General features: G+C 38.9%; 1 protein-coding gene across 4 annotated transcripts in view; it reads left to right on the forward strand.

The window, feature by feature from the left end:
* Positions 1–22,197, forward strand: part of dock11 (dedicator of cytokinesis 11) — a 132,143-nt gene that overhangs the window by 87,494 nt on the left and 22,452 nt on the right. For all 4 annotated transcript variants that reach the window (XM_067399681.1, XM_067399683.1, XM_067399682.1 and 1 more), the window contains 6 exons: positions 756–971; positions 14,492–14,549; positions 17,942–18,048; positions 18,181–18,303; positions 21,095–21,208; positions 21,962–22,108. In XM_067399681.1, coding sequence (XP_067255782.1) covers positions 756–971; positions 14,492–14,549; positions 17,942–18,048; positions 18,181–18,303; positions 21,095–21,208; positions 21,962–22,108 — 765 coding nt within the window. The remainder of the gene's footprint in view (positions 1–755; positions 972–14,491; positions 14,550–17,941; positions 18,049–18,180; positions 18,304–21,094; positions 21,209–21,961; positions 22,109–22,197) is intronic.

A 22,197-nucleotide genomic window follows, 5' to 3' on the forward strand; every position in this document is an offset into this window, starting at 1 on the left:
TAGCCGTTAGCCACAAAGTACTATCAAACTCGTTTAGAATCAAATATAAACACCCAAATAAATACTATACTTACATGATCCGAAGCATGCATGCAGCATACATGACGAACATCTTGTAAAGATCCATTTGAGGGTTATATTAGCTGTGTGAACTTTGTAAATGCACTGTATTATAGAGTCACGAGCTCAATGGGTAAGGAGCATGAGATTTAAAGGGCCAGCAGCCCCTGAATCGGTGCATAGTTAATGATGCCCCAAAATAGGCAGTTAAAAAATTTAATTTAAAAAAAATCGATGGGGTATTTTGAGCTGAAACTTCACAGACACATTCAGGGGACTCCTTAGAATTATATTTCATCTTGTAAAAAAAAAAAAACGTTCGATGGCACTTTTAATGACAGCGAGGATTGCTTGTGATCATTCTGCTTTGAATTGTTTTCTAAAACCAGAAATCACATTCTGTGGATACTTAACATTTTTTAATAATAGCAAAAAAAAAATAATAATAATTCAAAACACTAAAATGCAGTGGAAGAGAAAATGTGTTTTTGAGATATGTTTTTGAAAATTCAGCTGAGTTAAAAGCATGCAGTCTACATGGCATTAAATGTGAGTCATTCATGTGAGACACAGAAAAAGTCACAAGACATGTGACATGTGAACAGCTCATAACACTTACAATAATAATCAGTTTGTCAAAATGGCAAGTATTCTTGCTTTGGTTTTTAAAATATGAAATCTATATGTCTCACCAGACCACAACATTTCCATCTGAAGTGAAGGGTCTGACGATGAGAATTCGTACGGTTTTGATGGCCACCGCTCAGATGCGTGAGCACGAAAAAGACCCAGAAATGCTGCTTGACCTGCAGTACAGTCTTGCCAAATCATACGCCAGCACCCCGGAGCTCAGGCGGACCTGGCTGGACAGCATGGCACGAGCACACAGTAAGAATGGGGACTTTTCAGAGGTATGTTCATTTGAAACACGTGTTGTTTTGCTGGTACAGGTGCATTGGAAAGTTTCCATGTGCATATTAAACTTGTTTTTGTCTGAACACATTGTACATGGATTAAATTAGTCAAATGTCAATCATGTCATTTGTTGGCCAATTTTAAGACACACCCTGAAGCTGTCAGCATACACTAAATTATGGTAGATCATATCGCCTGCTTTATGGTGGAAATGCACACAATATTTGTTTTTAAAATGTTTATAATAATGTCCTCCATTGTTCCATCCAATCTTCGAAGTGATAAATTTGCATCAATTCACCAAAACAGTGTATTATAACGGCATCCATTATAACTGGACTGTGGGAGTAGAAATAAAGAATAAATCTATGTATTTAGGTCATTTTTCTATTACTTTCTCTGATTAATCCATAAATGCCACAATTTTTCCTGAAATGTCTCAAATAGAATTATTTACATCTTTAATTGTACTGTGCGGTTATTTTGCAATTTTGAGGTGCATCTTTAATGTTGTAACGAAGCGGGACTCAGGCGGAGATCCATTTGCAAGCTTTTATTCAATGTGAGCATAGTCGTACAGGCTGGGTCGATCAGGGGTAAACAGGAACAGCAAGGAACAGGCAGAGTCGTAATCAGAGTACAGGCAGTAGATCGAGGACAGGCGGATATCATTCACAGAACAGTATAACAGGCAAGGGTCAGCACAGGCAGCAACGGGTCAAGAAACAGGAACAGGCAGTAACGGTAACAGACAGGCAGACAAGAATAATAATGCTCGGAAATGATACAGGAGTAATCAAGACTTCGCGGTGAGGTGGTGTGTGTGTGAGTCTTTTATAGTCCTGGTAATGAGTATCAGCTGGGTGTGGTGATTAGTGTGGAGTGTGCATGCCTGTATGTGGCAACAGGTGATTGGTGGAGTGAGTGCATGTGATAGGCAGAGAGGATTATGGGTAATGTAGTCCGGGATGTGACAGGAACAGACGTGATTGTGACATAACGCCCCCCTTCCGGAAGGCGCGTCCTCGCGACGTAAATGGCACGAATAGGGAGGGGGGGTGGGTGCATTGGAGTTCAGACGGGAATAGGGTCTCCAATGCAAGTTCCAGGGCAACCATGGCGGGTCAGGTGCCACGGGCGGCCACGGCGGGTCAGGTGTGTCAGGAAGCCACGGCGGGTCAGGTGGCTTGAGCAGCCACAGCAGGTCAGGTGGTTCAGGCAACCACGGCAGGTTAGGCGGCTTCAGCAGCCGCGGCAGGTCAGGTGGCTTGGGCAGCCACGGCGAGACAGAGTCCGTGAATGACCACAGTGGGTCAGAATCCATTAATGGCCATAGTGGGCTACAGTCCATGGGTGGCCATAACGGTACAAAGGCCGATGACGGCAGTGACCAAGCAAGGTCCCCACCCACAATCTCCCCACCCTCAGGTATACTGCCCCCCCCCAAAAAAAGTTCTTGGGGATTTCAACGGGGCATGTTGCGGGCTTGTGGGCAAGGAGTTCGGGTGGCTCTGGCAGGGCAAGACGCTTGAGTGGCGCTGGCAGAGCGAGGAACTTGGGCGGCGCTGGCAGGGCGAGGAACTTGGGCGGCGCCGGCAGGGCGAGGAGCACAGGTGGTGCTGGTAGAGCATGTCGCTTGGGCGGAGCTGGAGAGACCACTGGAATGATCCCCAGGCCCACAGCAGCCTCTTGAAGGGCGTCTGCGTCTTGAGGAGCGGAGGACGCCCTTCTCCTCCTCCTCCTCCTCCTCCTCCTCCTCCTCCTCCTCCTCCTCCTCTTCTGAGGGTGAGGCGATGGTTCACTGGTTGGAGTGGGTTCTGGAGCAGACTCAGTGGCTGGAATGCCCCCTGCATCCTTACGCACCGCAGGGGCGGCCATCTTGCCCGTGGGCACTGGCAAAGCAGCCATTTCGTCCATCGCATCCAGAGCGATCGAGTCCATGACTACCGGCGAACTTGAGGGCGTTGAAACAGACTCAGTTGAGAGCGTTGAAACAGACTCAGTTGAGAGCGTTGAAACAGACTCAGTTGAGAGCGTTGAAACAGACTCAGTTGAGAGCGTTGAAACAGACTCAGTTGAGAGCGTTGAAACAGACTCAGTTGAGAGCGTTGAAACAGACTCAGTTGAGAGCGTTGAAACAGACTCAGTTGAGAGCGTTGAATCAGACTCAGTTGAGAGCGTTGAAGCAGATGAGGTTGAGAGTGAAGCGGCCACCGGGCTTGAGAGTGAAGCGGCCGGCTGACTTGAGTGCGAAGCGGCCACCGGGCTTGAGAGCGAAGCGGTCGGCAGAGGCTTGGGAATGCCAGCCGCTCGTGCTAAAGTCAGCGGAGGATCAGCCACACTGGAACGTAATCCCCTCCGCTTTCTGACTGATCCAGAGTCGTGACGTTGCTCTGGGCGATCAGCGGAGACGTGATGTGACTCTGGGCGATTAGCGGAGACGGGACGGTGCTCTGGGCGATCAGCGGAGACGTGGCGTTGCTCTGGGTGATCAACGGAGGCGGTGACTGGTAACATATTGACCGCCATCTTGTGAGTACTCTCCTGAGTGGCAGCCATTACATGACACAGCGAACTGTCGTGTTCCTCCGCGACACCCACAGTAAAGGAGGATCCACTCAGTTGCAAAGCCTGTTCAATATACTGTTCTAAAGTCCCGTCGTGATCATGTAACTGCATGATGGCACTGAGCGGGCCTGATAGTCCACCACGGAAGAAAATCATGAGACACTCCTCGGTAAAGCAGGTCAAATGCGCCAGTTCAATAAAGTCTGTTACATAATCCTCAATGCATCTCTCTCCTTGACGGAGACCGATCAACTGGGCGGAAGGATTCATGGTGGTAATGACCGGAACACTCACGAAAGCTGCTGGATCTGTGTTGGCGAAGTCTTCTGTAACGAAGCGGGACTCAGGCGGAGATCCATTTGCAAGCTTTTATTCAATGTGAGCATAGTCGTACAGGCTGGGTCGATCAGGGGTAAACAGGAACAGCAAGGAACAGGCAGAGTCGTAATCAGAGTACAGGCAGTAGATCGAGGACAGGCGGATATCATTCACAGAACAGTATAACAGGCAAGGGTCAGGACAGGCAGCAACGGGTCAAGAAACAGGAACAGGCAGTAACGGTAACAGACAGGCAGACAAGAATAATAATGCTCGGAAATGATACAGGAGTAATCAAGACTTCGCGGTGAGGTGGTGTGTGTGTGAGTCTTTTATAGTCCTGGTAATGAGTATCAGCTGGGTGTGGTGATTAGTGTGGAGTGTGCATGGCTGTATGTGGCAACAGGTGATTGCATGTGATAGGCAGAGAGGATTATGGGTAATGTAGTCCGGGATGTGACAGGAACAGACGTGATTGTGACAAATGTAAAGATTTTTTTAAAGTGCCCCTATTATGCTATTTTCTGTTTAACAATTTTTATTGGGTTTTTTCTTAAAACAAGTAGGATTTCAACAGCACATAGTGGATCATATATATACAAAAATGTAATGGCTGTATAATACAAGTATTAACCAAGATAACATAAACCCCACCACCCCACCCCATCCCACCCATCCCACCCAACCGTCCCTATTGTCCCTATAGATCCAGATCTTCTCAAGAATGATTGTCCGTTGAAGTTATAGTCCAACTAATAATTATAAGAGGAGAATTTACAGGATAGCATAAGTTTGCAAAGTAAGTGGTCGCTTGACCAGCAATGGAAAGGGTGGAAGACATTAAATCATACTAATAAAAATAATATATTACTAAGAGTAAGCATTCAATGTAAAAAAAAAAAAAAAAAAAAAAGGGGGGGGGGGGGGTGCTGCCGCAAAACTATGATGATAATACATTAATCATTCTTATTTAATGGAGTTTGCAAGCTCTCATAGTACTCCAGAAAGGGGGTCCAGATCTTTCTGAATGTTTGGATAGAGCCTTCTTCTCAAGCTGATCTTCTCAAGTTTTAGAAAATGCATTACATCACAAACCCATCTTCCGAAGCTAGGGGGTGCTTGTTCCTTCCAAGAGAGTAGGATGAGACGCCTAGCAATCAAGGAAGTGAATGCTATAATTGGGCTGTTTTGGGGGAAAATTTCAGGGATAAACCCAAAGAGGGCAGTTACAGGGTTGGGGATAATGTTTTTTTGAAGCATAATATTGTAGGCGCCAAAAATATTGGTCCAGAACGTATTTAGTCTAGGGCAAGACCAGAACATATGTATACAATCTGCTGGCTGGCCTTTACAGCGAGGGCATGAGTTATCGACATTAGGAAATATTTTCACCAACCTTGTCTTAGTCAAGTGTACTCTTAAAACTATTTTAAGTTGAATCACGTTGTGCCTGGCACAAGGAGAGGAGGTATGAATTGAGTCAAGCACAGCCTTCCAATGATCATTTGCAAATTCCTCCCCGAAATCGTTCTCCCACGAACTCCTGACATCTTGCAAAGAATGTGGGGAGACATTGCTGATACGGTTATAGAGAGTAGAGATTAGGCCTATGATCGATTGTATTGCTCGCTGGAAAGTCTGGAAAGGAGGATATATTTTTCTGGACAAAGTGTTTAATTTGGAGAAATCTAAAGAAGTGGGAAGGAGGTAAGTCAAATAATTGAGAGAGTTGGGCAAAAGACACAAACTTGCCATATACATAGAGACTAGAGATAGAATTTATGCCCTTCGAGGCCCAAGTTCTAAAGGTCGAGTCTGTGAGAGAGGGGGGGAAACTATAATTATTCTTTATGGGAGAATACACCGATATTGTCTGCAACTTGAAGTGTCTTCTGAATTGAGACCAAATTCTAATAGAATGACAGACCACCGGGTTAGCACAAAATTGGCTTCGAGGTGGGGGGCGTGGGGCACAAAGCACGGCGCCCGGATCAAATGGGCTAGAGGCAATCTCCATCCGTATCCAGGCCCCATTCCCACTGTACCCCCCCGCTCCCAACCAATGCAGCATTGTCTTTATATTGCATGCCCAATAATAGTAAATAAAATTGGGTAAAGCTAGACCGGCCAACTTTTTAGGTTTTTGGAGGGCGCTTCTTTTGATTCTAGGCGGTTTGCCGTTCCAAATAAAGGAGGATACATTACTCTCCAATAAACTGAAGAATGATTTTTTAATCAGAATGGGGATATTTTGGAAGAGGTACATAAATTTTGGTAATATAATCATTTTAATAAGATTAATTCGTCCTGCTAGGGACAGCGGGAGATTCATCCATCTAGCCATATCTTTTTTACATTTTTCAAACAAAATATTAAAATTTTTAGTGAAGAGGGAAGGAAAAGTTTGAGTAATCTCTACCCCGAGATACTTAAAGCCCTTGTTAACAATTCTAAATGGGAAATGTGATGCCGGTATTAAAGTGGCTGCATTGTTGAGAGGGAACATTTCACTTTTTTCAAAATTGATTTTATAGCCGGAGAGGTTTCCGAATTGAGTCAGAATGTTGAGAATGGAAGGAACAGAGCCCAGTGGGTCTGAGACATATAAGAGGATGTCATCTGCATAAAGGGATGTTTTGTGTAGAAGGCCCCAACGCTCTATGCTTCGGAAGTCCTCAGATTGTCTAAGAGCAATGGCCAGTGGCTCGATGGCAATGGCAAAAAGTAAAGGAGATAAACTGCAACCTTGACGTGTGCCTCTGCCTAGAGAGAAGTACTCTGATTGCTGTCCATTAGTAATTACTGTGGCAGAAGGGTGAGAGTAGAGGAGTTTTATCCAGGAGATAAAGAAGTCTCCAAATCCGAATTTCCTTAAAGTTGCAAACAAATATTGCCATTCAACCCGATCGAACGCTTTTTCAGCGTCAAGAGATATAACAAATTCCGGAGAGCGGGATGGGGGGGAATAAACAATATTTAGGAGTCTTCTGAAATTTGAACTAGAGTGCCTATTTAGAATGAAGCCAGTTTGGTCTTCTGTGATAATATGTGGAATTACTGTTTCCAATCTAGCCGCCAAAACCTTAAATAGAATTTTATAATCCACGTTCAACAGGGAGATTGGGCGATAGGAGGAGCATTGAAGTGGATCTTTTCCCCCTTTGGGTAGCAAAGTAATTGCGGCTTGTCGCAGGGTAGGTGGGAGCTGCCCGGATGATAGAGATTCATTAAACATAGTCTGGAGCAGAGGGCATAGCATAGGTGCAAATTTTTTGTAAAATTCGGAGGAATACCCATCCGGACCAGGTGCTTTGTTGCTTTTAAGAGAGTTGATAGCTTTTAGAATGTCTATATTGGAGATTGCACCTTCCAGTAGTGGTTTTTGTTCAGATGAAATAGAGGGAAAGTGAAGGTTTTCAAGGAACTGATTGAGCTGAGAAGGGTTACCCTCACATTCGGAGCTATATAATTTACTGTAATATTGTTTAAAAATATTATTAATTTCCAGGTAGTCTGTTCTGGTCTCTCCTGTTTGATCAGAAATCTTGGGAATAAGGCGAGATGATTGGGCCTGGCGAGCTTGTTGGGCAAGTAGCCTGCCAGCCTTATCCCCGGATTCATAAAGTTTAGATCTCACTTTAGTAAGTAAATAAGATGCCTTATCTGTGGAGAGTAAATCATATTCTGTCTGTAATCGGAGTCTCTGTTTGAAAAGTGTTGGGGATGGAGAGGAGGAGTATTGATTATCAATCTCTGCAATAGCTCATGAGATATCCTTGAATTTTGAGTCTCTTGCTTTTTTTGTCCTAGAAGAGTATTCAATTATTTGTCCTCGTAAATAGGCCTTGAGAGTTTCCCAAAAGGTAGAATGGGAGATGTCTGGGGAGGTATTAGTTTCAATAAAAAAGTTAATTTGGGAGGAAACATGATTTACAAATTGTTTATCAGCAATGAGGAGGGGGTTAAGCCTCCAATTGCGGGATGGTCTAAGACAGTTAGGTAAGCCTATGTGAAATGAGACAGCACCATGGTCTGAGATGGTGATGCTATGATAAGAGACAGAGCTAACATATCCCAGCAGTCTATCATCTACAAGAAAGTAGTCAATACGAGTATAGGTGTGATGGACATTAGAGAAGAAGGAAAAGACTTTTTGATTATTAAATTTAAATCTCCAAATGTCCGAGACACCATTATGAGCTACAAAATCATTGATAATTTTCGCGGATTTAGTGAGGGGTTGAACCTTGTTTGATGATCTGTCTAGTACAGTGTTGAGTACACAGTTAAAGTCCCCCCCTATTATTAACTTATAGTTATTGTCACAGGGGATAGCGGAGAATAATTTGTTAAAAAAGTTGTAATCATCATAGTTAGGAGCGTACACATTAATCAAAATAACAAGATTGGTGAATAGTCTGCCTTTTACAATGACGAATCTTCCATTTTTATCAGCAATCACTTCTTCAGCTTGAAAGGGAATGTCCTTATGAACAAGGATTGCTGTCCCTCTGGCCTTAAAATTAAATTTGGAGTGGAACACTTGCCCAACCCAGCCCCTTTTAAGATAGTTGATACGGTCATTCTTAAGGTGGGTTTCCTGTAAAAAGGCTATGTCTGATTTTAGTTGTTGTAGGTAGGATGTTATTTTTTGCCTTTTCAACCAGGTATTCATCCCCTTGGTGTTTAGAGAAACAAAATGAATGGGCCGATTTTGGTTGGAACTAGTTTTGGATGTCCTCATTCACTAAATTATGGGGGTGTAAATAAAATGCGGCCGCATAAGCAGGGAAGGGGAACGAGAAAAAAAAAAAAAAAAAAAACGTCTGGAAGGGGACAGGGAACGCGAAAAGAACTCAAAGCTACCAACTTAAAGAACACCAAACTTACACTAGAACTCTGTTTTACAAAGAAACATTGCAATTAAGACTATTACATATTCTAACATGTTTGTGCAAAGACGCTATGTGACAAATATAAACAATTAGAACAACTGAGAGCTGTAGCCCTCAACATAAGTGAATATTTATGTGAGGTAGACAGAACAGCTATAGCATTTGGAGGAAAATGCAACGGGAGAACAGGGAACTGTCCAGGGACCTTCATTTCCGTATGCCAATGCTAGAGTTTGTGTCTGAGTGTGCGTGCAAACGCGCAGAATTGGGGCATATACGAACGCGAGCGCGGTTGTAGAGAAGCGCGTCCACCTCAGTAATCCATCATATAAATCAGGGAATGGTTGATTTCCGGATTAGACAACGCAGAGTGATGAAAACACAAAGCTCTCCAGCATCCGGAAGTTCACCTTTAACTCAGAGTAATTCTAACGGCGTCAAAATTAGTGTTTCATGAAGTGGAGGAAGTAGAAGGAATACCTGGCCGATTATTTTGCAGAAAGGCTGAAACTTCTTCAGGGGAGGCGAAAGTTACTTTCTGACCGTTTTTGTCAGTGACTTGAAGTTTGGCAGGAAAAAACATCCGGTATGCTAATCCAGCGTTTCTCAGCTGCGATTTCACTGTATAGTACGCTGTTCTTTTCTTGGAAACCTCCGCGCTGTAGTCGGGGTAGATGTGTACCTCAGAGCCGCGAAAGGAGAGGTGCCCAGTCTCTCTAGCCAGTTTCAGGATGCGCTCTTTGTCCTGGTAACGATGAATCCGTGCAATGAAAGGGCGCGGTGGGTCATCCTGTTTCCTGCGAGAAAAGGCTACTCTGTGCGCCCTGTCAACGGATGGAGGTGAGGAAAAAGCTTCCTCGCCAAAAATTTCAGCCAAAAATACCTCCATGAAAGCTGTAGGCTGCGATCCCTCAACTTTTTCAGGTAAGCCGGTTACCCGGATATTATTGCGCCTCGATCTATTTTCAAGATCGTCTGTCTTAAGTTTGAGGGCCTCGTTATCTTTGGACAGAGTCGCGCAGGTCACTTCCAGGGTCAGCAGTCTGGATTCCATGTCGTTAAGTGACGTTTCCATCTGTTGGATGGTCTGGTCGTGCCTATCAATCGTTGCTCGGTCAGCAGAAAGTTGAACAGACAATTTGGTTATAATGTGGTCCTCCATTGAGTTGAGGAGTTTTTCCATGTCAGCCAGGGTTAGCGGCCTGTTATTAGCAGCATGCGGTTCATTTTGATTAGCCTGCGAACCGGCAGCGTGATTATCATCAGATGAGCCCTCTGCGGGTTGGTTTTGCTTTTTGGTCGGTTTCCCCATGATTAATATGCATTCACACAGGCTTGCTCAAGTTAACTGTAATAATAATGCATTTAATAGTCGAATTTAGAGAGGATTTCAACAGAGCTCTCCCAGCCTGCGACCTACCACAACATCGCCCAAACCGGAAGTCCCCTATTATGCTATTTTAAAGGTTCCTAATTTTGTTTTGGTGGTCCCCTACAATAGATTTACATGCATATCATATGCACATCACCTAATTTCTCAAAGAGTCTGCTCTAATGCTGTCAAAAGTACTGATTTATTTTTTTTTTACCGAAATTTTAAAATTGTGACGATACCAGCATTTCCCCCTAGAATTTTGAGCGCTATTGAGCAGATTCTTACACACGTCTGATTGGCCATTGTGTTCAAGTGCTCAACAGATATGTCTAGAATGATCAACGCTTCAAATACATGTTGTAAATAGACATCTTTGACGCGCTTACACGGATACACGCAGGAGCGTTTGACAGCAGGCGTCTCTCAGCGGATCCGGTTATCAGAGAATATATTAGGCTTCATTTTTAGTAATTTCGTCATGTGCTTTTGTCATTTTATTATTATTATATTGTTATTTAGGTTTAATTTATTTTTATTTCAGTTTTAGTTTTATTTATTTTCTGTTAGTAATTTTAGTGCGTCAACTTAAATTTATTTTGGTTTATTGCCAAGGCAAATTTCAGATTTTCGTTTAGTTTGTTTTTCAATTAATTTTTATATATTATTTATTTCTGCTTTATTTCAATTAACAAAAATATTTTTAAAATTTTTAGTTAATGATAATAATTCTGGTCTTTTGTAGGAAAATGTATTTTATTTAAAAAAAAAAAAATTATTTTAAAGTTTGAAATTTTTTCTAACTTTAGGTCTAATGACCTTCTTACAGGCAGTAAGACAAATATATTTTGTCAGGCTTTTCTACTTTATTGGGCACTATGCACATGCATCTTCTATTTTTTTTTTTTACCTTTTCCCGTTTTTGTGTTGGACCTCCTGTTTGGGGAGTCTTTGAACAAAAGTTAAGGTGTATATATTTTATACGAGTAATTAATGACAGCCCGTCCTCTGGAAACCCCCTCCTGGTGGTATAACGTTCAGGTTAACCTTTAAACAATCAAGAGCACCTGTAATAGCACCTGTCACTCCATTTGCCTGACTGAACAACACTGATCAAGCCTCAGTCATTTAAAGATTCACAAGAGACTTTCAGTGCTGTTTACTTTTTATGTTTACTTAGTTGTGAATTATTTGATAATTTGGTTTAATCTATTCTGTATATGTTTAGGTTAGCAGCAGTGTTTGATTCTTCCTATAAATATATCCCCCACAAACTAAAAAACAGGAACTGAACTGTATTAAAGGTCATTTTCTTGGCAAGCATTCTCTTATACTTCTATTAGACATACAGGGAATACATCCAAGAATGGAAAAGATTATGTAACAATAGTGCCTTCTGCAGTGAATGGCCTAAAACATATAAATGCAATGGATATGTGCTTAAATATATGTTTACTACATAGGATATGTGCTTTATAGTCCTAATTTTGTACTGAAAACAGTTTATTGGTTTTTGGATGCTTTCTGGATGGTATATTAAAATCCAGACCTGTGAATTTAACTTATCCGCAAAATTGGAATATCGCATAAAACATTCGCAAATAAAGCAGTGTTTCCATCCCGTTTTTTTTTTTTTTAAATATGTTTTATTGATTTTCATTTTTTCTTTTACACAAACACAAAAAAAACATGATAATATAACAATATAACAACAATTAGACAAAAAAGGGAAAAAAACAACAACATTCATCTCACATAAAAGGGAAACAAATTACATATTAGATTTCAGTGTATATGTTTATATATACAGGTCAGGAGAGAAAAGTGATAAAAATGTACAAACATTAAATAATATTGAGAATACAACTACAGTGGCATGAAAAATTATGTGAACCTCTTGCAGAATCTGTGAAAATGAGAATTATTTTAATAAAATAAGAGGGATAATAAAAAATACATGTTATTTTTTGTTTAGTACTGTCCTGAGTAAGACATTTTAGATAAAAGATGTTTGCATTTAGTTCACAAGACAAAACAATAGCTGAATTTATAAAAAAAAAAAAACATTCATAAGTATGTGAACCATTGATTCTCAATACTGTGTGTGGTTACCTGATGATCCACGACTGTTTGTTTGTTTTGTGATGGTTGTTCATGAGTCCCTTGTTTGTTCTGAGCAGTTAAACTGAGCTCTGTTCTTCAGAAAATTCCTCCAGCTCCTGAAGATTCTTCAGTTTTCAAGCATTTTTGCATATTTGAACCCTTTCCAGCAGTGACTGTAGGATTTTAAGATCTATGTTTTCACACTGAGGACAACTGAGGGACTCAAACACAACTATTAAAAAAAGAAGGAATGCATTAAAAGTCGGGGTGTGAAAACTTTTGAACAGGGTGAATATGTCCCAATTTTTCTTATTTTGTTTAAATATCATTGTTTTTCATTTAGTACTATCCTTCAGAATCAACAGAAGATACTTGCATGTTTCCCGGCAGAAAAATTAAGTACAATTTACCTTGATATTTGAATTCAAAAGTTTTCACCCCTCGGCTCTTAATGCGTTGTGTTTCTTTCTGGAGCATCAGTGAATGTTTGAACCTTTTTTAATAGTTGAGTTTGAGTCCCTCAATTGTCTTCAGTGTGAAAAGATGAATCTCAAAATCATACAGTCACTGCTGGAAAGGGTTCAAATATGCAAAAATGCTTGAAAACTGTAGAATCTGCAGGAGCTGGAGGAATTTTCTGAAGAACAGAGCTCAGTTTAACTGCTCAGAACAAACAAGAGACTCATGAACAACCATCACAAAACAAAAAAACAGTCGTGGATCATCCAGGTAACCACACACAGTATTAAGAATCAATGGTTCATACTTATGAATGGGGTTATTTTAATAAATTCAGCTATTGTTTTGTATTGTGAACTAAATGCAAACATCTTTTATGTAAAATATCTTACTCAGGACAGTACTAAACAAAAAATAACATGCATTTTTAATTATCCCACTTATTTTATTAAAATAATTCTCAATTTCACAGATTCTGCAAGGGGTTCACATACTTTTTCATGCCACTGTAACAAATTCAACCAGGACACCCATAAGCCTTCCCTACATCAATCCTCTCAAGATGGAGGCAATGTCACCATCAACATATGCCAGAAAAGGTTCCCAAATTTTTTGAAATACACCACTCTTTTCATGTAATATACAAGTCAGGTAATCCAGTGACACATATTCAAGAGTAGTTTGATGCCACATCTTAATATATGGGCTCTATCTGAGATCCACTGTAGAAGTATACATTTTCTGGCACAGGAAATAAGAAGATTAAAAAGTCTAATCTTGTACTTATCAAGGCCTTTAGGAGAAGACATTCCCAGTAGGTAAGACGCTGGAACTAGAACCAAAGAAACACCCAGTGTTTTATTCAGTTCTACAGAAACATCCAACCAGAACCTCTGTATCTTATTACAGAACCACAAACAATGAGTAAGATTACCAATTTCTATCTTACATTTAGAACAAAAAGGAGGGACATCAGCCCTAAATCTGCTACGCTGAGAGGGAGAGATATGAGCTCTGTGAAGAATCTTGAGCTGAATAGCTCTCCTTAATGCATAAGCTTAAGTTCTTTGCATTTTCCAGGCCATGTTCCATTCTTCATCTGATATTTGAATATTAAGATTGTTTTAAGAAAATAAGTAGAAGTCTCTGCAAACTCTGACAGAATACCATAAAATAAACTGATTGATCTGATTGAATGAATCTCAATTCAAAAGTTGTTTCTCTATTTCTGAGAAACTAACATTCGAAAGGAGTGTAGTAATCTTGGGAGTTCATCCCGTGTGTTCAAAAGAACAAAATAGTCACTTCCTGAGAATATTGTTGCAGAACATCAGTAATCAAAATGGAAGTCACTGCAATCGGGGAAGAAATTGTAGCTCTTTTTTCCTACATCATAAAGAACTAGTGTCTCAGAGCGCACAGGCGACGCACAATAAATGCTGCCATGTTATCTTGCTTACGGATGCTGGTGTTTGTGAACGCAATCATGTGAGATACTTCTGGGAGGAAATTAAACCAAATCATTCTGATGTTAGACTTTGGCTCAGGCATTTCAGAATAACTAAAACAACATCTGAGATGCTGTGCAATGAAATTTGGTCCACTGGTTAGTCCTTTTTATTCAATCACATCCACTGTTGAATTTTTTTTTTTTTTTTTTTTTTTTTTTTTGATTTATTTCCTTAAATGTGTTTCTATCCTAGTAGAAAAATAGGTGGGTGGAAACATACAGATTGATGAGCTTAAGTTCTGTTCTGTGAACCTGATTTCTCCGATACTTCTCTGCTCTTGTTTTTCACAGGCTGCTATGTGTAATGTTCATGTTGCTGCATTGGTGGCAGAGTATTTGCACAGGAAAAGTAAGTTTGTAAAGGTTTCTTTACTTTCAACAAAGGTTTCATGCTCATTTGTTTGGATCATGTTCATTCTTCCTTAAATTACAGTGTCCTAAAAAAATCATCCATTACTTTATTTTACACTGATTGCTGAAACAAAATCAGAATGTTACACAATGTTACTTTCATTCTCACCAACTGTAATTTTTCATTTATACAGTAAATGGACAACACAAAAACAATAAATACCTGTGGCTCATGTAATTTCCCTCATTTCCCCATGCAAATAAGGCACCTGCTTGGACAAACACTCTCCTGTCCAAGTCCAAATTTGTGGTGCACAATGCAAATGACAATGCAAAGTTTCAAATAGTGCTTCTCGAGTAGTGGAGCTATTGTAAACCTGTTTTTGTTTTTTTTCTTTCTTCCTTTTGATTTTAAACATAAAATTACAGCATTTAAAAAAAACAAGTTTTTTGCCAATTAAGTAGTAAATGTATTTCATTAACTACTAGCAATTCAGTTTTCTCCCATTGCAAAACTAAAAGAATGTCACTGGTTCCACAAATTTGCATGCCTAGAAACCAAAGATAAAAATGGCATTGTTCAAAGACTGCTGTATGTTTCTCAGAAGTCATGTGTTGGCAACTGTGATGCAGTTATTTTGTAATCCTTATCAGCTTTTCATGAGTAATGCTAAATATTGCACTAGGTTATATACAGTGGCTCCAAATTGTATGTGTACACTTAAGACAAAAAGCATATTAAGATAAAAATGTGTGAATGTCATTACATTTTATTTTAAAAAGTGGCATTTGTTAAGAAACATAAGCACACTTTTCAAGCAAACAATTCACAATTGTTTGCTTGAAAGAAGTTTATCAGGTTGATAACACTTTACAATAAGGTTCATTAGTTAAACATTAATGTATTAACTAACATTAATTAACATGAAATAATCATGAGCAATACATTTGTTACTGTATTTACTCATCTTCGTTAACATTAATTAATGAAAATACAGTTGTTCATTGTTTGTTCATGTTAGTTCACAGTGCATTAACTAATGTTAACAAAATTTTAATAATGTATTAGTAAATGTTGAAATTAACATTAACAAAGATTAATAAATGTTGTAGAAGTGTAGTTCATTATTAGTTCACTAATTATAATGTTAAATTCTGAAAATTCCAAAAATTAAAGTTCTGTCATTTGTTACTCACCCTCATGCCGTTCTACACCCGTAAGACCTTTGTTCATCTTCGGAACGCAAATTGAGATATATATATTTTTTTAAATCCGATGGCTCCGTGAGGCCTGCATAGGGAGCAATGACATTTCCTCTCTCAAGATCCATAAAGGTACTAAAAACATATTTAAATCAGTTCATGTGAGTACAAAAAACAAAATAACTTATTTAGTGATGGCCATTTTCAAAAACACTGCTTCAGGAAGCTTCGGAGCACAAATGAATCAGCGTGTCGAATCAGCTGTTCGGAGATGATTCCAGCATTTGACACACTGATTCATAGCGCTCCGAAGCTTCCTGAAGCAGTATTTTAAAATTGGCCATCACTAAATAAGTTATTTTGTTGTTTTGGTGCACCAAAAATATTCTCGTCGCTTTATAATATTAATATTGAACCACTGTACTCACATGAACTGATTTAAATATGTTTTTAGTACATTAATGGATCTCGAGAGAGGAAATGTCATTGCTGGCTATGGAGGCCTCACTGAGCCATTGGATTTCAACAAAAATATCTTAATATACTCACATGAGGGTGAGTAATAAATGACAGAATTTTCATTTTTGGGTGAACTAACCCTTTAACTAATGAACTTTATTATAAAGTGTTACCAGTAGGTTTACTGTAATTGATTAACCAATAGATAGGGCTTTTCACATTCTAAATCCCAGGTAAACAGATTCCTGGGTTATCTTGCTTCACGTTTCACAATGCTCATAAGTTACCCAGGGTTAATAATTAATCCTGAGTATTCATAAAATGTAACACTGTACATTCATAATCCCTGGATCATTCTTATTTGCATACAGTATATGCCATGTCAGTGTCATTGATTGGACGAATGCCGCACACATATCTGTTTACATATAAACTCTAGCATTGCGCATCCTCATATTACACATTGCCAACTATATGCTATCCACTTTCTGAATGGACTTTTCAGACTGTAAAGACAAGGATGAAACGTTTTTTTCCTTCAATTTACACATTTTCTGTCACCATTTGACATTTTCCCCTTCAAACGCTGAAATATGACTGTTTATATACAATGTGCGGTGTTTCTGTGACTGTCAAAAGCATGCGAATATTGGCATTCGATTGGTAAGCTAAGCATCTAGCCGTAACATTCTAACACTGCTTTATTTCATACTGTACACATTTGGTACCTCACAAAAGCAGCTGTAATCCTGCTCTGGAGCAGGGTTTCATAACCCTGGGAAAAAAGTGGTGCTAAACCCGCTTCTAAATTACAAGTGTGAAATGTTCCTTTACGATAATCGTAATCACGACTTCACAATTTCCTATAGCACGTGAAGGTAGCATTAGTCCCGCCTTATAAATAACTTTGTTGTAACAAAGTCACTTTAAAGGGTTAGTGTTATTGCCACAATAATGGGGGCTTGTCCGGGATCCAAACCTGTATGAATTTCTTTGTTCTGCTGAACACAAAAGAAGATATTTAGAAGAAAGTCAGTAGCCAAAGAGATACGCCAAGCTTACAATTTAATTTCATAGTTAAAATCACCAATGAAATCTGACAACTTCGCAGGGAGTTTGATTGACAAGCGATCAAACCAATCAGAACGCAGAATCCGCCATTTTGTCCGAGAAAGCAGTCAGGAGTTAGAAGATTATCCTCGGTGGACTTAAGCTTGAAAAATAGTGTGTATTGATGTCTCTCTGCATTTGAAGCAACATTCCTTCTCATGTTCATTCATGTTTATTTGATGCTATAAACAAACTAGTAGGAAGAGATGAGAGCCGCTTGAGCTGAGGCGCTACAGAGATCTGTCATGACACATTAAGAGCCACAAAACAGTTTTGATTGTTTGAATTTCTTAAAAAACTACACAGTTTTACCCAATGACTTTGCCAATCGCTGATTGGCTCTTTTATTTAGAAGGCAGGACCAATGCTGCTTTCACGTGCTATAGGAAATTTGATAATTCCCACTTCTGAGGTCGTGATTACGATTATCGTATTCAAGTTTTAACATAAGAGGGCATTCATGTGCAATCTTTTACCTAGAAAACTCTTATTCATGATAATTCTGAGAGCATGTGAAGGCAGAATTATTCCTCCATATTGCATATTGCAAAGTGAGGTTTAAAACAACGTTTCTTTTCTTAGTTTGTTGTCACATATTCTGCTGTCTTATTGTTTCAGAGTTGTTCCCGAGTGGACTGGCAGCTTTTAAGAGAATCACCCACAACATTGATGAAGAAGGAGCTATGAAAGAAGATGTAGGGATGCAAGATGTGTACTACACTGAGGTAAACAACGCTAGGAGAGATTTATCAATGCCAAAACCAGACAGATCATGGTAGCAATATCACGATCTAGTCAAGAATATGATTGATTGAAGAAGTTGCATTTGTGAAATGTCAGCTGTACTTCTGTGACAGGATGTCCTGGTTGAGCAGTTGGAGGTGTGTGTTGAGAGTCTGTGGAAAGCTGAGAGGTTTGAACTCATAACACACATTGCGAGACTCATCATTCCGGTTTACGAAAAACGTCATGAGTTTGAGGTAAGAAACAGGTTGCAATTATGACATTCGGCTTTAGGAAATGCCAGTTGCCCAACTCTTTCATTTTCCCAGAATAGTCTTTCAAAATGCTGTGACTCAATACTCAATAACTAAATTCATTGAATGCACATGCGCACACAGACTGGACATGACTAGGCTAAAACTGCTCAGTCAGATGTTTGTGTGGATGGTGAGGGCATTATCAGTATGAACAGAGCCTCAATCTATTTCACTTCTCAGTTAAATGTGGAAAAGGTATAAGTATGAAAAAATCATGTTTAAGGGAAAACCCACAATATCATAGATACTTAAAGGGTTCATCCAAAAATGAAAATTCTGTCATTAATTACTCACCCTCATGTCGTTCCAAACCCCTAAGACCTTCATTAATCTTCAGAACACAAATTAAGATATTTTTGATGAAATCCGATGACTCAGTGAGGCCTCCATAGCCAGCAATGACATTTCCAATCTAAAGATCCATTAATGTACTAAAAACATATTTAAATCAGTTCATGTGAGTACAGTGATTCAATATTAATATTATAAAGCGACGAGAATATTTTTGGTGTGCCAAAAAAACAATATAACGACTTATTTAGTGATGGCTCAGTGAGTCCTCCATTACCAGCAAGAGAATTAACAATGCCCAGAAAGCTACTAAAGACATATTAAAAACAGTTCATGTGAATTTTAATTTTTGGGTGAACTAACCCTGTAAGAGTGGGTTCTACTGAAAAAATCAGCTTAAGCCAGCCTGTTGTTGCTTGCTCCGGGGGTTTGAGTTTGATGGTTTTAGAGGCCACATTGTTTAGCCCGCTTGACCAGACTCAGAGACTAGCCAAACCAGCGATCCATAGGCGGTTTTGAACTGTTATTTAATTTACGTCAGTAAGTAACCACCCAGAAAGCCAGAAATTGTAATAGTTTTAAGATGCATCCCAAATTGCGTACTTATGCACCATTCTATGCCGTTTTGTAGTATAGTGCGAGCAGTGTGTTCTCTGAAAATCCCAAATAATAAAGTACACGTTTAATACCTGGATGATGTTTCTTATTTAACGGAAAAAATTAATTGTGGAATGTTGGACACTTCATGCACTAAAAGTTGCTAAAAAGGATCTTTTCGTCGACTGAGAAACCAAAGACTGTTAGTGAGTTTTTGAAATGAGCGCATGCGTAAGAATAACCCCCCCCACTTCACAACTTATTTTGAGGGAACACCTCCCAAAACTCGTGCACGAGTATTGGAGTACAAGTGTTTACCACCGGCATTTGCTGTGTCGTGTTAGTGGATTCATTTTGTCAGACTCACCGCAGGTAACTCATAATCTGCAGTTGTTACTCCTGTCTCCTGACAAAAACATTGCATGTGGCGCCTGTAGAGTGTGGAAAGTTACTGGAGAGCGCAGCTGTGCAAAAATCCTTCTCATTTATAAAGTGAAATCTTCCTGTACTTTATGCAGCCACTGTTTAGAAAGCCATTCACAAACATGGAAACTTTCCTAGAGTGCCAGCACTGTCATGAGAGGTTCGACCCTTCCAGAAGTCTGTCCTTTGTTTAGACTGTTCCCTCTTTTAAAGCACAACTGACACGTGCATACAAATCCTAAACTTTGAAGCACTACGTGGACTTATTTACCTTCATTAACTAACAGCAAATATGTGTGACATTTATTGCATTGTGTTTTATATGGTCTTTCTTATGACTTAAAAGTTCTTAAATGATTGATGATGTTCTGTAATTGTTGTTAATAAATGTAAAAAAAAAAAAGGGTGCCCATCGATGGAATAGAGAATTGTCTATTTAATAGAAGTATTAGTATTAATGTTGCTATTCCCGATATTAGCCTTGATGGCATTTCGTATAAGATTGAAAGCAAAACAAATGATATTGCCCATCCCTACGTGTCTTCATGTGTTTGATACAAGCTGATCCAGCTGTAAAATCAAATATCATTATCTCCAAACCAGTGGTTGGGGGATGTTATGCTAACAAAGGTGAGCAAATATGAAAACATGTGTTTCTTTTCTACCGTTGCCTTGTGCATATAAACTTTTAACAACTCGCTAGTCATCACGTAAACTGGTTTTAATTATTTAAGTTATTCAAAGTGTTTGTATTTAATTAGATTCTATTTCAGAAATTTGATTTTTCATATAATTTTTTTTTAATTATGTATGAATATAGTATAAATTACCTATAAATTATGTATGAATGTAGTATTATGATATCAAGAGTTTTGACACTTTTGCCAAGTCATTGCTCTAGGTGTTTGAGTAGATGGCACCAGAAAGTCTGACAGGAGGATTTATGTCATAGGCTGTATAGACTATGTATGTGCTACTAATTTTTTTTAGCGTAAGCCAATTTACTTTACTCTGATAAAGGGCCAGTTCTGAGGAAAACTGTTTACAGGGAACTTCAGAATATGTACCTCTGCTCTGCTAACAAAGACATTAGCAGCCTTATTAAAGTTTGCACAATTTAAAGATGACACAATTGGAGTCATGGCCTAGTGGTTAACTTAGTCATCACATCCGACTTTCCATTTCCTGCTCTTGTTCCTCATCTTTCTTGTCTTAAATCTCTTTTTTTTTTTCTGTTGATAAATATGCTAATTAATTAAAACAGTGCACTATGCTTTTCTCGAATCATGTTAAGCAATCCAAAGTTGATAGTTTCAGGCCAAAAAGCTGACTGCATTTGTATCACGACTTTACAGCACAGGTTTAAAAACATTGGTTTATTAAAATTACATGCTACATGCTTTCTCTCTTTCTCTGATAGAAACTGATGAGATTGTATGAAAAACTGCAGCGAGCTTACGCCAAGATATTAGAGGTGATGCAGTCTGGTCGACGTCTGCTCGGGACTTACTTTAGAGTCGCCTTTTATGGACAGGTGGGTTCATACCACAAATTCATGCTTGTGTAGCTTTGACTTGATTTCACTTCTCTCTGTGTAAACCATTGATATTTTATGTATCTCTTGTACAACTGATATTGTGCACGTTACAGTCTAGTGCACAATATCACAATATTATTTTAATGAACTGACAGCGGAAATATGTTTTATCGAATGAAATAAATTTACACACTACTGTTCAAAAGTTTGGGTCGGTAATATTTTTGAAGTCTCTTATGCTAACCAAGGCTGTATTTATTTGATCAAAAATACAGTAAAACCTAATATTTAGAAAAACTTTAGCAGCTTAAAATAAGCATTACCTATTTTAATATATTTTAAAATTGATTTATTCCCGTGATGTCAAAGCTGAATTTTAGCATCATTAATCCAGTATTCAGTGTCACATGATCCTTCAGAAATCAAATCATTCTAATATGCTGATTTGCTGCTCAAGAAACATTTATTATTATTGTTTAAAAGTCACTGTTTTTAAACTATGTGAAAGTCTTTACTGTCACTTTTTTTATTCATCCGTGCTGACTAAAAAATAAATACAAATTTCTTCTTTTTTTTTTTAATCTTTCTGACCCCAAACCTTTGAACATTAGTGTATGTAAACATCATCAAAATGGATTTACTATAATAACACAGCACAGTAATACTACAGGAGCAACATGTCAATCATAAATCTAAAATGATTAAGTAATGTGTATAAACATTTCTTCATTTTATTTTTTTGGACTTCAGGGCTTCTTTGAAGAAGAGGATGGAAAAGAATACATCTACAAAGAGCCAAAGCTCACAAAGCTTCCCGAAATTTCCCATCGTCTCATAGGACTCTACGGAGAAAAGTTTGGAGCAGAGAATGTTAAAATCATCCAGGACTCCAACAAAGTAAGTAGTCATAAATTTCCTTTTTCACTCTACAGCTTCTTTGTATTGAGATGAAATGACCATGAAGGGCTGCACATCTGAGTCATCAT

This window comes from Chanodichthys erythropterus, chromosome 11 (genome assembly GCF_024489055.1).
Source record: "Chanodichthys erythropterus isolate Z2021 chromosome 11, ASM2448905v1, whole genome shotgun sequence".
NCBI classification, from domain to species: Eukaryota; Metazoa; Chordata; class Actinopteri; order Cypriniformes; family Xenocyprididae; genus Chanodichthys; species Chanodichthys erythropterus.